The 15908-nt window shown below is 41.7% G+C and overlaps 1 protein-coding gene across 6 annotated transcripts in view; it reads left to right on the forward strand.

The window, feature by feature from the left end:
* Positions 1-2430: 2430 nt before the first annotated feature.
* Positions 2431-15908, forward strand: part of TXNRD3 (thioredoxin reductase 3) — a 94705-nt gene continuing 81227 nt past the window's right edge. For 5 of the 6 annotated variants that reach the window (XM_024580148.4, XM_053912314.2, XM_053912312.1 and 2 more), the window contains exon 1: positions 2431-2798. In XM_024580148.4, coding sequence (XP_024435916.2) covers positions 2643-2798 — 156 coding nt within the window. In that variant the 5' untranslated portion in view covers positions 2431-2642. Of the gene's footprint in view, positions 2799-2826; positions 3060-15908 lie in introns of those variants that run through there. The other variant, XM_053912313.2, reaches the window with a different exon arrangement.

Here is a 15908-nt window from a genome sequence, read left to right on the forward strand (position 1 = left end):
AATACAGAGAGGACACTGATGATTTCTGGAGGAGTGGGGGCTTTGAGGGGCTGGGTGAAAAAGGTAAATAGATTAGAAGTACAAATTGGTGGTTACAAAATAGTCACAGGGATGTAAAGTGCAACATAGGAAATATAGTCAATAATGTAATAACTACGTATGGCTTCAGGTAGGTATTTGAAATATTGGGGAACTGCTTTGTAAAGTACATGATTGTCTGTTAGGTAGAAGTTAGAGAATGTAGAGGGAAGAGGGGTTGGCGGGGGTCCATAGTGCTTACAGAAAAAATCCCCCATCACTTTGGTTAACTGCCTTAGCTTCGATTAATTGCCTCCAGTAATGTATCTGTTTTAGGAGGGATCCATAATATTTACAGACAAAGCCCATAAATAACTTTGATTAACTGTCTCTGGTCGCATATCTGTTTTACAATGGATGACCAGATGTGGTCTGGAACAAAGATAAGGACCCTGGGAAACAGACCCACACACATGCTTACCTTTAGGTGGTCACATCCTCCTGTCCTCCCGGGGGGAAGGTAGAGGCACCACCCTTATCTGCCGATCAATATGTAACTCCTTCACCCTCTTACAGAACAGTTGGGGGGCATACACTATTACTGAAAGGTCCCCCTTTTCTCTCTGGGGGTCTCCCCTCCCGCGCGTACTAGGTTCACCTTGCCCACCGCCAGAGGAAAGACGTCTTTCAATGCCAGAGACTGGTGAAAAGGAGAGGAATTATTTACTTAAAAGTTATACAGACTTAGAGTAATGACTTGTCTCCATTAAAATACTAAAGTCCTTTAGAATACCCATAGATGCACACAGTCATTCCCTCTCCCTCTGCCCAGTCAGGGGTACCGAATCTCAGGAAAAGAAGTCCGTGATTCAGGCTCCCAGCACCATCAGTTGTATTGCCGCCATGGGGTCCCCGCTCTGCCAAAGCCGCGTGGTCCTCCGGTATGGCTGCCATGCCTGGATTTAAATCCCAGTGCCAGTCTTCCTCTGCAGCCCCATTTCCCACTCCTTCTATAATCAGTTACACCTGCCAGCATTCCTGTCTTCTTCCAGCTTTACTGGGCTGCCATAGTAAGTATGTGCAGGTGTGGCCCCATGGCACGGAATCAATCTTCTCCAAGCCATCACACAGGCGCTGTAACCAGGGGGAGTTGCTTCCCAGTTACATCTTGGGTGGAAGTCACTCCCTTCTCCAGGCTCAAAGCGGGAGGCCACAGCTATTTAACATATCTATGAAACCAGTTAAAGGTTATAGATATGTTAAATGACCATGCCAGAGGTTGCTATACAAAACAGCTTTGAATGGCCTGCTCCATGTGTCCCTTCCCCCAGCTCAGGCTTGTGGGGCTGAGGACATTCTATATATATTTTTCTAATATATTCTGGACACCTTGAGTCTGGACCCCATTATAAATTCCTATTTGGGCCCCCCTCTTGGCTGCACACTGTTACAACCCCACAAACTATGTAAGTTCTCAACAAAGGGACCAGGGGCCTATGCCTCTCTCACCCATCTCAGGAAAGAGAACTTTAATTACTAATAAACTCTCCTTGTATACTGACTTGCTGATCTTTAATCCTTTACTGTGCAGGCAAGAGGAACTGCGTTTCCAACAACATTTCCACTATCTTGTACACTTGAAGCTAATACAAAATAGTATTGAATGTAAATTGTGATTGAAAAATAAATTAAAAAATAATTACCTCAATTTCACTGTTTATAATCATTTTTTATAAAAGATCTTTGAGAAACTATTATCTTCTCTAGAAAAAAGTCTGAATAAATAATTTTTAAAATTTTTTAATTTTTTTTTCTTATTTTTTGTATTGTTCAATTACAGTTGTCTGCATTTTCTCCCCACCCCTCCACCCCACCCCAGCCAAACCCACCTCCCTCCCCGGCCTCCACCCTCCCCCTTGGTTTTGTCCATGTGTCCTTTATAATTCTTACAGTCACAGTTTAGCTTGTTTTCTTAAAATTTAATTTGCACTTTACTTTAAAATTAGCGTGACCATGTATTAGAAAAGTATCTCTCTCTCCATACTTCTATGTGTTTAAATGCTTGGAATGATGGTCATGATACATTAAAAATATTTTTTTACTAGAGTTTGGGGTGATTGTTATAAATTACAAGGCGTGTAACGTACTCCACAGAGGGCATCCCTGGGTGGCATCTCAGAGGCTGGGTTGTCCCGAGATGTGCACACAAAGTCGCAATAACGAGGGTATGCAGCACGAAGGTATGCAGCTTAACACCCAACAATTTTGGAAAGGTAGAGGACTCCAGCGCCACAGCCTATTCGCCTGAGCTGCTGCGAGGAGGCACCACGTGACAGGGCTGCGCCGGGGGCCGGGTCCGCGCCGGGGGGGGGGCGGGGCGAGCGGCGGTCCCTGGATTTGCTGCAGGTGGGGATCATGGGCGGTGTTTGAGGTTTCCCCAAACTCAGCCTTGGACGACCCGTGGGAGTATCGGCCTTTCGTAGCAGGACACGTCCCACCTAGCCGGGTGCGACTTTAAGGCCCTGGCGCAGCCGCCGCTGCCGCCGTTGAGGACGCAAACGTCGCCGCGGGTGAAGGTGGGCGCTGTCCCCTACCGACGCCTGGGCAGTGTCCATAGCGTGATCATGTCGCTGCCTGGGCGCCGGGCCCGCCTGTCTTCCCCCGGAACCAGTCGCCAGCCCTCCGAGGCCCGCGAAAAGCTACGGCGCCGTCTCCTGGGCCTTATCGAGGGCAACCGAGTGATGGTATTCAGCAAGAGCTACTGTCCGCACAGCACGCGGGTAGGCGGGGCGGGGGCGGGGCCGGCTTGAGAAATGCTCTGAGAGCCAGGGGGAGACCGGGTCTTCGGGAGCCCAGGCTGGTCCTCCTTTCTGCGCCCGCGGGCCTCGCACCGGAGCGTTCGTGTTCTGCTCTCGGAAATGCATCCGCGAGGCCCAACGACCGCTCCGCGGGCCGGGACCCGGAATCCGAAACCCGTTTTCCGGTGTGGTTTACACAAAGCCTGGATGAGAACCTTTTGCTTTGCTCCTTTGGCTCCGTGGGTAAGGCGGCCACGCGGGACGGCCTCCCGAAGCTACCGCGGCGGCCTAGACTCCGCAGCAATGTTCTAGGACCGCGGCCAGTGGGGTTAACCGCTCGTCCTTTTTCTCCTGGTGGTTACTTTGATGTTGGTTTATTTATCAAGTGTTTATCCAGAAGAACAAAAGATATTTCTAAAAACTTTTGGCCTGATAAGAGTAGTGCAAGGAAAGTCCAGGACTTGGGACTAGTAGAGTAGAGCTGGAGACAGATCCAACTTCCTAACTGCTTGACCTTGACTAGGTTACAGAACTTTGCGGAGCTTTGGTTTCCACATTTTGTAAAATGAACGCGAGGAAGGGTGTGAAGGTAGCACGAAGTAATGTAATTTCAGCTATACTTCATAATACTTTAACTTTGGGGACTAACTGGGAATCCAGCATTTTTATGGACAAATTTGTTCTGAGGTTTAAAATAACCCACTTAGAAATGAACCTTTGGAAGATAACCCCATCTGAGTAATAGGGACTTTTAATATTTTAAAATACACTTATTATCAGAAAGTTGAAATGGAATATGAAAAAACAAACTCTTGGGTAGTTTCATGAAATTATAGGCTATGTTTTCAAATTATTTTTAAGTATACATTGCTTTACATATTGTTTCATAAAACTTGCATATACATCTTAAAGAATAAAGAAACAAAGTAGTACTCTGGAAGATTTCTTGGACGTCTCACCCAGATTACATTTTCCTCTCTCCCCTTAGCGTGAACACCATCCAAAATTTCTTGCTTTTCTTTGCATTTTTACCAAATACACATATATTCCTGAAAATATTTTGTTCCTTTTGGCTTGTTTTGGGACTTTTAAATGGAATCATACCATAGTTTATTGATTCTGCTGTTTCTAGTATTTTGCTCTTAAAAGCAACACAGCTATGCCTATTCTTACACATATCTTTCAGTAGTTATCTTGAAGCTGAATTGCTTGCCATAGAGGATACATGATTTCTACCTTAACAGGTTATGCCAAACTGTTTTTCCAAGCAGTTATACCAGTTACTCTCCCACTGGCAGTGGGTAAACACTTCTGCTTTGCTTCATATCCTTGTCAACAGTTGTACTTAATTATTGCCTGCATAATGGCAATTATGAAATGGTATTTTGTTGTGGCTTTAGTTTTACATTTCCTGATGAAGTTGAACATCTTTTCATGTGCTTATGGGTCATTTGCATTTCCTCTTCTATGAAAATTTCAGGCCTTTTGCTTTTTTCTAATGTTTTATTTTTGTATTGATTTGTAGGTATTCTTTATATTTGGGATATTAAGCCTTTGGGTATATGTATTGGTAAATCTCCCAGATTTTTTTTTGTTTTTCATACTCTTTATGGGATCTTTTGGTTAACTGAAGTTTGCAAGTTTAATGTAGTTGTGTTACCGGAGAAACCTTGGTTCTTCTCTCTGATGTAGTAAAAAATTACAGATCAGCAAGCCTATTAGCCTGCAAACAAAGTTTATTAGTGAGTGGGAGAGCAAAAGCAAGGGTGGCCAGCACCCAGGTGGCCAGAAGCTGGGTGGCCAGGGGCATGGTGGCCAGAGGCCCCCACCATGTGACAAGAGAGCCACAAGCCAAAAGAAGAGCAGGAGTCCTTTGTTCTGAGGACTTACATAGTTGGTGGGATGGAGGTGAGGGAGTTACATTTTGATTGACAGCTAAAGGTGGTACCAGCTTTCTGTGGGGATGTGACTGCATAAACATAGGTATGGGTGGGGTCTGATAGCCTGAATCCTAATCTTGCTTCGGACTCTATTTGCTCATTTTGCACATGACGGGAGGCAGGCAGTTAACCAAAGTTGTTTTATGGGCTTTTTCTTTGGGGCACTGTAGACTGCCAACACTTCTCCTTTCTAGGCCTTGGGATGAATACACAGTGTCAGGGTTTCCCTTTTACCATATAGTGGAGATGAAACACATAGACTTTCAAGGGTTTCCCTCCTGCACTATCATAGTTTACTTGTGTTATTCAGAATGCCTGGCAGCCTCATCAGAGCAGGCTCAGAATTCCTGGGTAAACAGGTAAGATTTGCTTTTAGCCTCCTGAATTAAGTTCTTTGTTAGATTGCAATGGTGAGGGCCCTGCCTTTATTTCCCCCCTGGCCCTTCATTCCTAGCTGCTACCTAATTTTGGTAGGTGTTGCCAGGCAACCAGGACCCAATAGTCGCTGGCCCGCAACAGTAGCCCAGTCTCAGGATTCTTCCTATGTTATCTCATGCCAACAGTTGAATCTATCATTCTTTTCCTTTAAGGTTTGTACTTTTTGTGTCTTATTTTAAGAAATCTGTGTCTACTCTGAGGTCATTAAGACAATGCATCGGTTTTAGTTCTTGAAAGTTTTAGAGTATGTTTTTCACACTCACCTTCTTTATTCTACCTGGACTTGATGCTGACAGTGAGTGGGGTTCCATTTCATTTTTTTCTTTAAGACTTATCAGTTGTCTCTGCTTCATTTATTGGAGAGTCCATGCTTTCCATGCTAATTTGAATGCTCTCATATATGCATTGGTCTGTTTCCAGGCTCTGCCTCCTATCTCTACTTTTTATTTTTATTATTTTTTAAATGTATTTTATTTTGATTTAATCTTTATGTATTTTTTCCATTACCTTATACATCCCTCCTCCCCCAAATCCCCACACTGTTGTCTGTATCCATGAATCTGTTGTCTATATGCATGAATCCTTCTTCCTTTTTGCTCAATCCCTTCACCCCTTCACCTCCCTGCCCCCATGAGCTGTAATCCTGGTCTCCATCTATGAGTCTGTCCCCATTTTCCTTGTTAGTTCAGTTTGTTTGTTTTTTAAAGATTTTATTTATTTTTAGACAGAGGGGAAGGGAGGGAGAAAGAGAGAGGGAAACATCATGTGTGGTTGCCTCTTGAGCAGCCCCCTACCAGGGACCCGGCCTGCAACCCAGGCATGTGCCCTGATCTGGGAATCGAACCCGAGACCTTCTGGTTCGCAGGCCGGCACTCATTCCACTGAGCCACACCAGCCGGGGCAGTTCAGTTTGTTTATGAGATTATGAATATGAGTGAAATCACATGGTATTTATCTTTCTTTGACTGGCTTATCTGACTTAGCATAATGTTCTCCAGGTCCATCCATATTGTCCCAAAGGGTAAAATTTTCTTCTTTTTTACAGCCAAGTAGTATCCCATTGTGTAAATGTCCTGTAGTTGTTTTATCCACTTATCTACTGATGGACATTTGGGCTGCTTCATATCTTGGTGATTGTAAATAATGCTGCAATGAATATAGGGGTGCTTATGTTCTTTTGAATTAGTGCTGTGGGTTCCTTCGGATATATTCCCAGAAGTGGGATCGCTAGGTCAAAAGGCTGATGATCTATTTTTGAGTTTTTGAGGTATCTCCATACTGCTTTCTGCAGTGACTGCACCAGTCTGCATTCCCACCAACAGTGCAAGAGGGTTCCCCTTTTTCCACATCCTTGGCAGCACTTGTTTGTTGATTTATTGATGGTAACCATTTGGACAGGTGTCACATTATGGTTTTAATTTGTATTTCTCTGATGAATAGTGTCATTGAGCATCTTTTTTTGTGTCTCAGTCATCTGTATGTCCTCTTTCGAGAGGTATCTATTCAGGACCTTTGCCCATTTTTTTAATTGGGTTGTTTGTTTTTTTGGTGTTGAGTTTTGTAAGTTGTTTATAAATTTTAGATATTAACCTTTTATCAGATGTATCAGTGAATATGTTCTCCCATTCTATGAGTTGTCTTTTTATTTTGTTGATGATTTCCTTTGCTGTGCAAAAACTTCTTAGTTTTATGTAGTCCATTTGTCTATTTTTTCTTTTGTTCCCTTGCCTGGGGAGATATATCCCATAAAATGTTGCTACAACCAATGTCTGAGATTTTGCTGCCTATGTTTTCTTCTTTGATTTTAATGGTTTTGGAACTTACATTTAAGTCTTTGATCCATTTTGAATTTATTCTTGTGTGTGGTGTAAGAAGGTGGTTTAGTTTAATTTTTCTACCCATATCTGTTTGATTTTCCCAACACTAATGAATAAATTTGCTTCCTCTGTCTAGTATTAAATGACTATAAAGGTGTGGGTTTATTTTTGGGTTCTCTATTCTGTTCCATTCATCTGTGTGTCTGTTTTTATGCCAGCACCAGGCTGTTTGGATTACTATGGCCTCATAGTATAGTTTCACTTTAGAAAGTGTGATTCCCCAACTTTGTTGTTCTTTCTCAAGATTGCTGTTGCTAGGCAGGGCCTTTTGTGATTCTATATAAATTTTTTAAATATTTGTTCTACTTCTGTGAAATATGCCATTGGAATCTTGATAGGAGTTTTGTTGAATCTATAAATTGCTTTGGGTAGTATGGATATTTTAATGATGTTAATTCTTCCAATCCATGAACACTGTATGTGCTTCCACTTATTCGTATCTTCTTCCATTTCTTTCAGTAGTGTCTTATAATTTTCCAAGTACAGGTCTTTTACCTCCTTGGTTAGGTTTATTTCTAGGTATTTTATTCTTTTGTAACAATTGTGAATGGGATTATTAATTCCCCTTTCTGTTTATTTTTGGCATATAAAAATGCAACTGATTTCTGCTGAATTCATTTATCAGTTCTGGTAGTTTCTTGGTTCAATCTTTGGGGTTCTTTAGGTACAGTATCATGTGATGAAGACTAGATCACATGTAGAGGCAGCTAGGCTACTCAGGAAGTTGTCATTGGTCTGATACAAAATAATGGCCCAAACTGTGTAGAAAATGCCCCAAGTGTTTAAAACTCCTTCCCCACATTAATTTTAAGCCAATCTTGAATCATATATAGTGTGGGTTAAAAATGTAAACTTCCATTGGTCAGCTGCTTTACTATTTTAACCATTTAAAGGCCTATAGCACTAGCACATTTACATTGTTTTGCAACCATCACCGCAGAACTTTTTTCATGTTCCCCAACTGAGGCTCTGTATCTATTAAACAGTATTTCCTCATTCCCACTCCTCAAGCCCCTGGAAACCTCCATCCTACTATCTGACTCTTTGAATTTGACTACTCTGCTTGCTGTATATAAGTGGAATCATACAATATTTGTCCATTCATGAAAGACTTATTTCATGAGCGTAATGTCCTCCACATTCATCCATTTTGGCTTTTATGAATAGTGCTGCTGTGAACATTGGTGTACAGATACTGTTTGAGTCTCTTTTTTTAAAAAATATATTTATTGATTATGCTATTACAGTTGTCCCATTCCCCCCCCACTTCACTCCATCCTGCCCACCCTCTCCCTCCCACATTCCCCCCCTATAGTTCATATCCATGGGTTATACTTATAAGTTCTTTGGCTTCTACATTTCCTACACTATTCTTACCCTCCCCCTGCTATTTTCCATCTATCATCTATGCTACTTATTCTCTGTACCTTCCCCCCCCCCACTCTCCTATTGACAACCCTCCATGTGATCTCCATCTCTATGGTTCTGTTCCTGTTCTAGTTGTTTGCCTAGTTTGCTCTTGTTTTTGTTTTAGGTGTGGTCGTTAATAACTGTGAGTTTGCTGTCATTTTTACTGTTCCTATTTTTTATCTTCTTTTTCTTAGGTAACTCCCTTTAACATTTCCTATAATAAGGGCTTGGTGATGATGAACTTCTTTAACTTGACCTTATCCGAGAAGCACTTTATCTTACCTTCCATTCTAAATGATAGCTTTGCTGGATACAGTAATCTTGGATGTAGGTCCTTGCGTTTAATCTTGGGTAATGTAATTATGATGTGCCTTGGTGTGTTCCTCCTTGGGTCCAGCTTCTTTGGGACTCTCTGAGCTTCCTGGACTACCTGGAAGTCTATTTCCTTTGCCAGATGAGGGAAGTTCTCCTTCATTATTTGTTCAAATAAATTTTCAATTTTTTGTTCTCCCTCTTCTCCTTCTGGCACCCCTATAATTCGGATGTTGGAACGTTTCAAGATGTCTTGGAGGTTCCTAAGCCTCTCCTCATTTTTCCGAATTCTTGTTTCTTCATTCTTTTCTGGTTGGATGTTTCTTTCTTCCTTCTGGTCCACACCGTTGATTTGAGTCCCAACTTCCTTCGCATCACTGTTGGTTCCCTGTACATTTTCCTTTGTTTCTCTTAGCATAGGCTTCATTTTTTCATCTGGTTTTCGAACAGATTCAACCAATTCTGTGAGCATCTTGATAACCAGTGTTTTGAACTGTGCATCTGATAGGTTGGCTATCTCTTCCTCACTTAGTTGTATTTTTTCTGGAGCTTTGAAGTGTTCTGTCATTTGGGCCTTTTTTTTTTTTTTTGTCTTGGTGGGTCTGTTACTTTAAGGGGCGGAGCCTTAGGTGTTCACCGGGGCGGGGTAACTCTGGTTGCTGGGCTGTGAGGCTGTACGTGGGGGAGGGGCCCAGAGGGAGCAATGGTGCCCGCCTCACTCTCCTCCGGATTTCAATCTTTCACTCCGATACCCACAATCAAACTGGGTCCCTCTGGTGCTGGTTCCCGAGTGGGTGGGCTTGTGCACGCTCCAGGCCCCTGTGGGTCTCTCCAAGAACCTCTCCTGTGAGGCTGGGAGTCTCTCCTGCTGCCGCCCCAACCCCCAGGGGCGTTTTCAATCAGAGGTTTGAGGCTTTATTTCCCGGCGCTGGAGCCCTGGGTTGCATGGTCTGCTCTGCTCCCCTCCGTTCGTCTGGTTTATCTGTGCACGAATGTGGGGCCGCGGGGTGCTACCCACTGCTCTGCCTGCGCCATTCGTCCCACACTCTGCCAGTCTGGGTCCCGCCACAGCCACGCGAGTCCTCTCCACCCCGGTGCCCGTCTCCGCCCCTCCTACTGGTCTGGATGAATGTTTATTTTTTATTTCCTTGGTGTGGACTTCCTTGCTGTTCAATTTTCTGTCAGTTCTGGTTGTGCGAGGAGGCGCAGTGTGTCTACCTACACCGCCATCTTGGTTCTTTGAGTCTCTTTTTGATTCCTTCAGATATATGCCCAGAGGTGGAATTGCTAGATTATATTATATCTCTATTTTTAATTTTTTGAGGAAACCACCATACTGCTTTCCATAGTGGCTGTATCCTTTTACATTCCCACCAACAGTGCACAAAGGTTCAGATTTTTCCACATCCTTGTCAACATTTTTTCTTTTTTTGTTGTTTTTTGATAGTAGGTATCCTAAATGGGTAGTGATATCCCTGTGGTTTTGATTTGCATTACCCTAAAGGCTAGTGATGTTGAATATCTTTTCATGTCTCTATTTGCCATTTGTGAATGGCCAATATCTTCTTTGGAGAAATGTCATTTTAGGTGCTTTGCCAGTTTCTTAATTATTATTTTTTGTCTAGTTGTAGGAGTTCTCTCTATATATTCTAGATATGAATCCCTTATCAGGTATGTGATTTATAAATATTCTGTCCTATTCTGGGGGTTGCCTTTTTACTCAGTAGATAGTTGGCTTTGAAGCACAAAAGTTTTTAATTTTCATGAGGTCCAATTTGTCTGTGTTTTTTATTTTTAATTATATTCCTGAGTGTTCTATTACAGTTGTCCCAAATTTTCCCCTTTTGCACTCTCCACCCAGCACCCCTCACTCCCTCAGGCAATCCCCACATAATTGTTTGTGTCCATGGGTCATGCGTATTAGTTCTTTGGCTACTCTGTTCCCTATGTTGTACTTTAAATTTCATGGCTATTCTATAACTACCTATTTGTACTCCTTAATCCCCTCATCTCTTCATCCATTCCCCTACACCACCCTCCCATCTGGCAGCCATCAAAACACTCTCTGTATCCATGATTCTGTCTCTGTTTTCCTTGTTTGCTTAGTTGTTTTTTAGATTCAGTTGTTGATATGTATTTCTTGCCATTTTATTGTTTATAGTTTTGATCTTCTTTTTCTTAAATAGGTCCCTTTTTTTTAAGATTTTATTTATTTTTAGAGACTGGGGAAGGGAAAGGAGAAAGAGGGGGAGAGAAACATCAGTATGTAGTTGCCTCTTGTGAACCCCCATGGGGGATCTAGCCCGAAACCCAGGCTTGTGCCTTGACTGGGAACTGAACTGGTGACTTTTGGTTCTCAGGCCTGTGCTCAGTCCACTGAGTTACACCAGCCAGGGCTTAAATAGGTCCTTTTAACATTTCATATAATAATGGTTTGGTGATGATGAACTACTTTAGTTTTTTCTTGTTGGAGAAGCTCTTCATCTGCCCTTCAATTCAATTCTGCCCTTGATATCATTGCTGGGTAGAGCACTGTTGGCTGTAGATTCCTGCTTTTCATGACATAGAATATTTCTTGCCCATCCCTTCTAGCCCACAAAGTTAGTTTTGAGCTCAACTGACAGTCTTATGGGAACTCCCCTGTAGGTAACTAACTGCTTTTCTCTTGCTGCTTTTAAGATTCTCTCTTTGTCTTTAACCTTTTGCATTTTCATTATGATGTGTCTTGCCGAGGGCCTCTTTGGGTTCATCTTCTTTGGGACTGTCTGTGCTTCCTGGATTTGTATGTCTATTTCCTTCATCAAATTAGGAAAGTTTTCTTTCACTATTTTTTCAAATAGATTTACAATTTCTTGTGCACTCTCTCCTCCTCCTGGCACTCCTATGATGCGAATGTTGGACCTATTGAAGTTGTCCCAGAGGCTGCTAACACTATCCTTATTTTTTTATTTCTTTTTTCTTCTTGTTCTGATTTTTTTTTTTTTTGCTGCCATACATTCAAAATCATTGATTTGATTCTTGTTCACTCTACTGTTGTTCCTCTGTAAATTGTTCTTTATTTCAGTTAGTGTATCCTTCGTTTCTGATTGGATTTTTTTTTTATGCTGTTCAGGTCCTCACTAAGTTCCTTGAGCATCCTAATAACCAATGTTTGGAACTCTGCATCTGATAGATTGCTTATCTCCATTTCACCTACTTCTCTTCTGGAGTTTTGATCTGTTCTTTTATTTGGGCCATGTTTCTTGGTCTCCTCATTTTGGCAACCTCCCTGTGTTTGTTTCTTTCTATTCGGTAGAGATGATATGACTCCCTGTCTTGGTAGTGTTGCCTAATGTAGTGGGTGTCCTGTAGGTTCCAGTGGCACAGCCTCCTCTATCACCCAGCGGGGTACTTCAGGTGTGCCCTTCATGTGGGCACAGTACACCTCTTATACCTTATACCTCCTCTTGTAGTTGAGCCTTGATTCTGTTGGTAGGTCAATGGGAGGGATATACCCAGGGTAGTTAGCTGCAAGGACTGGCTATGACCACTAACCACCAACCTAGGCCCTCTGTGGAGGATTAGCTGTGTTAGGGCAGGGTGATGATGCTCCAACATGGTCTGTAGCTGTCCAGGGGGTTTGAAGGCTCTGGGATTTCCTGGGTGTGCAGGATATAAATCTAGGCTGGCTGCTTTCAGTACTGGGCCTGGGGATACTTAGCAAGAGGTATGGGGGCTGGGAGCTTACTGTGGCCAGCTGGTGCTCATTTGATAGTATTTAGGAAATTGAGAAGTATGAGTCAGGACCAGCCATTCATAAGGAAAAGTCATGGTTAACAGTTTGGGTGGGTCTGTAAGTTGAGTGGGAGGGAGTCTCAGGGGATCTTCAGGGTGGGACAAATAGTGTTAGTGAGGGCGATGGAGTCTAAGATATGGCACCTGCCTGCTGACTCTGGATTTGTAGAGGAAGGGCTCAGAAAAGGATAAATGACCTCTGCTCGCCTTTCTGTCTAGAGGAAGCTGTCCCCTGGCTCCCGCCTTGACGCCAGACACTTAAGTTCCTCCCTGTATGCCACTGGTGCCTTTCTAGCTGCTGCCCGAGTGCTGGAGCTCAGAGGGAGTGAGTTGCAGTAAGTTCTTGTGTGGGTTCGGTAAGAGGAACTGCTTGGGACTCTAGTATTGTCTTCGATGGACTCAGTTGTGCTGGTTTTTGCAGCCAGTATTTATGGGCTCTTACCTTCCTGGCAATGGAACCCTGGGCTGTGGGGCCTGATGTGTGGCTGAGATTCCTCAATCCTGAGATTTCCCTCCCAAATTTTTATCCATCACACCTGGATTTGGGACCAACTCATTCTGTGTCTCTGTCCCTCCTATGAGTCTGGATGCATGTGATTTCTTTAATTCTGTAGTTCTCAGACTTCCATTCAACTCGATTTCTGCCCATTCTGAGTGATGGTGGTTCTATATTTCAGTTGTAATTTTGCTGTGGTTGTGTGAGGAGGTGATGCCATGTTTACATATGCCACATCTTCACCCGAAGTTCTTTTTTAATTTTCTTGTCTATGTTTTCTTTTCTTACTTGTGCCTTTGGTGTCATATCCAAGAAATCACTGCCAAATCCAGTGTTGTAAAGCTTTTGGCCTATGTTTTCTTCTAAGAGTCTTAGCTCTTACCTTTATATCTTTGATCCATTTGAGTTAATTTTTGTATATTGTGTTAGGTAAGGATCCAACTTCATTTTTTGTGTGTGGATATCCAGTTTTTTCAGCACTATTTGTTGAAAAGACTCCACATTGAATAGTTTTGGTACCATTGTCAAAAATCATTTGATCTGCTGATACACAAAGCTTTCTGTCTGGGGTTTCTGTTTTCTTCTATTGATCTATGTTTATCTTTATGCCAGTACCACACTGTTTTACTTAATGTAGCTTTGTAGCAAGTTTTGAAATCGGGAAGTGTGAGACCTCCAACTTTGTTCTTATCTTTCAATATTTTTGTTTAATTGGGTGTTCTCTTGAGATTCCACATGAATTTTAGGATGGCTTTTTCTGTTTCTTAAAAATTTGTTTTTCAGATTTTGAGATTATACTGAATCTGTAGATTGCTTTGGGTAGTATTGACATCTTAAAAGTGTGAAGTCTTCTAATCCATGAACACAGAATTTCTTTCCAATTAATGGTGTCTTTTTAATTCTTTCAGCTACATGTTGTAGTTTTCGTATAGATTTCTGTAGTTTTTAGAAGTCTTTGCCTCTGGGTGTACTCCTAGGTACTCTTCTTTACGCTATTGTAAATGGAATTCTTTTCTTAATTTCTTTTTTTGATTGTTAGTTTAGTTTGTAGGAAAGCATCTGATTTTTGTCTCATCTTTTATCTACAACTTTGCTGAATTTCTTTATTAGTTAACAGGGGGTTTTTTTTGGTAACAGTTTAAGGTTTTATATGTATAAGATTATATTACCAGTGAACAGAGGTAATTTTTCTGATTTGGGTTCATTTTTATCTCTTTATCTTGCTTTATTTCTCTGGCTGGGACTTCCAGTACTACGTTGAGTAGTAATGGCAAAAGTGGGCATCCTTGTCTTTTTTCTAATCTTAGAAAAAATGCTTTCACCATCCAGTAATGATTTAGCTTTAGGCTTTTTGTATATGGCCTTTAGTGTGTTGAGGAGTTTCCTTCTGTTCTTAGTTTATTGAGTATTTTTATCATGAAAGATGTTGGACTTTTAAAAAATATTTTCATCCACTGAGATGATCATGTGTTTTTTTCCCCTTCATTCTGTTAATGTGGTATATTACATTGATCTACATGTGTGTTGAACTGTCCTTGGATTTTAGAAATAAATCTCACTTGGTCATGGTGTATAATACTTTTAATATGCTGTTGCAATTGTATTGCTAGTATTTTATTGAGGATTTTTGTCATATTTATCAGTGGTATTGGTCTATAGTTTTCTTGTAGTATTTTTGTTTGGCTTTGGTGTCAGGATAATGCTGACCTGATGGGATGAGTTTAGACATGTTCCCTGTTTAGTTTTTTGGAAGATTTTGAGGAAGATTGATGTTCATTCTTTATATGTTTGGTAGAATTCACCAGTGAAACCATCTGGTCCTGGGCTTTTATTCATTGGGAGGATTTTGATTACTGATTCAGTCTCCCTATTAGTTATAGGTATACTCATATTTTCTATTTATTTAGGATTCAGTCTTAGTAGGTTGTGTGTTTCTAGGAATTTATATATTTCATCTAGATCATCCAATTTGTTAGCATACAGCTGTTCATAATGCTCTCTTGCAGTCATTTTTATTTTTGTAAAAATAGTAACAATTCCACTTTCATTTTTGACTTTAGTTGTTTGAGTCTTCTCTACTTTTTTTCCTATGGTATGTCAATTTTGAAGATCTTTTCCAAGAGCCAACTCTTGGCTTTTTTGATTTTCTGTATTGTTTTTCTGTTCTCTATTTTGTTCATTTCTGCTCTAATCTTTCTTTTATTTCCTTCCTTTTGCTGGCTTTGAGGTTAGTTATATTGTCTTTCTTGTTCCTTAAGGTGTAAAATTAGTTTGTTGACTTAAGATCTTTGTTCTTTTTTAATATAAGCATTTACAGTGAGAATACTCACTGTACTCTCATTCTACAGAACAACATCATTCAGAAGCTCCTGAAACATAGCTGAATAGCAGTCCTAACTATTGATATAAAGAAGACACATTGAGACCGGTAGGAGGGGTAGAAACTCGAAATAGCTGGGTGTCACACTGACGTGTGGCAGTAAAAAATTGGGAGGGTTATCTTTGCTGCAGAGGTGCCTCCTCAGGAGTGAGGGGCTCCAGCCCCACATCAGCTTCCCCAGCCCAGGGTTCCAGTGCTGGGAAGAGAAGTCTTCACAACATCTGGCTATAAAAACCAGGAGGGTTTGTGGTTGAGTGAGAAGGAGGGCTTCTGGAAACCCAGGCCTTCCTCTTAAAGGGCCTGCACACAAACTTACTCAGACTTACTTGCTCTGAGCTCCAGCATTGAGGCAGCAGCTCAAAAGGCTGCAGGGACATATAGGCAGGAACTGAATAGTCTGGACTGGGGGCAAGGGTTGGAGGAGCAGGTTTTTCCTTGACAGAGGTGCTTGTATAGGACTCTGTT

Source organism: Desmodus rotundus, chromosome 10 (genome assembly GCF_022682495.2).
Source record: "Desmodus rotundus isolate HL8 chromosome 10, HLdesRot8A.1, whole genome shotgun sequence".
Classification (NCBI taxonomy): Eukaryota; Metazoa; Chordata; class Mammalia; order Chiroptera; family Phyllostomidae; genus Desmodus; species Desmodus rotundus.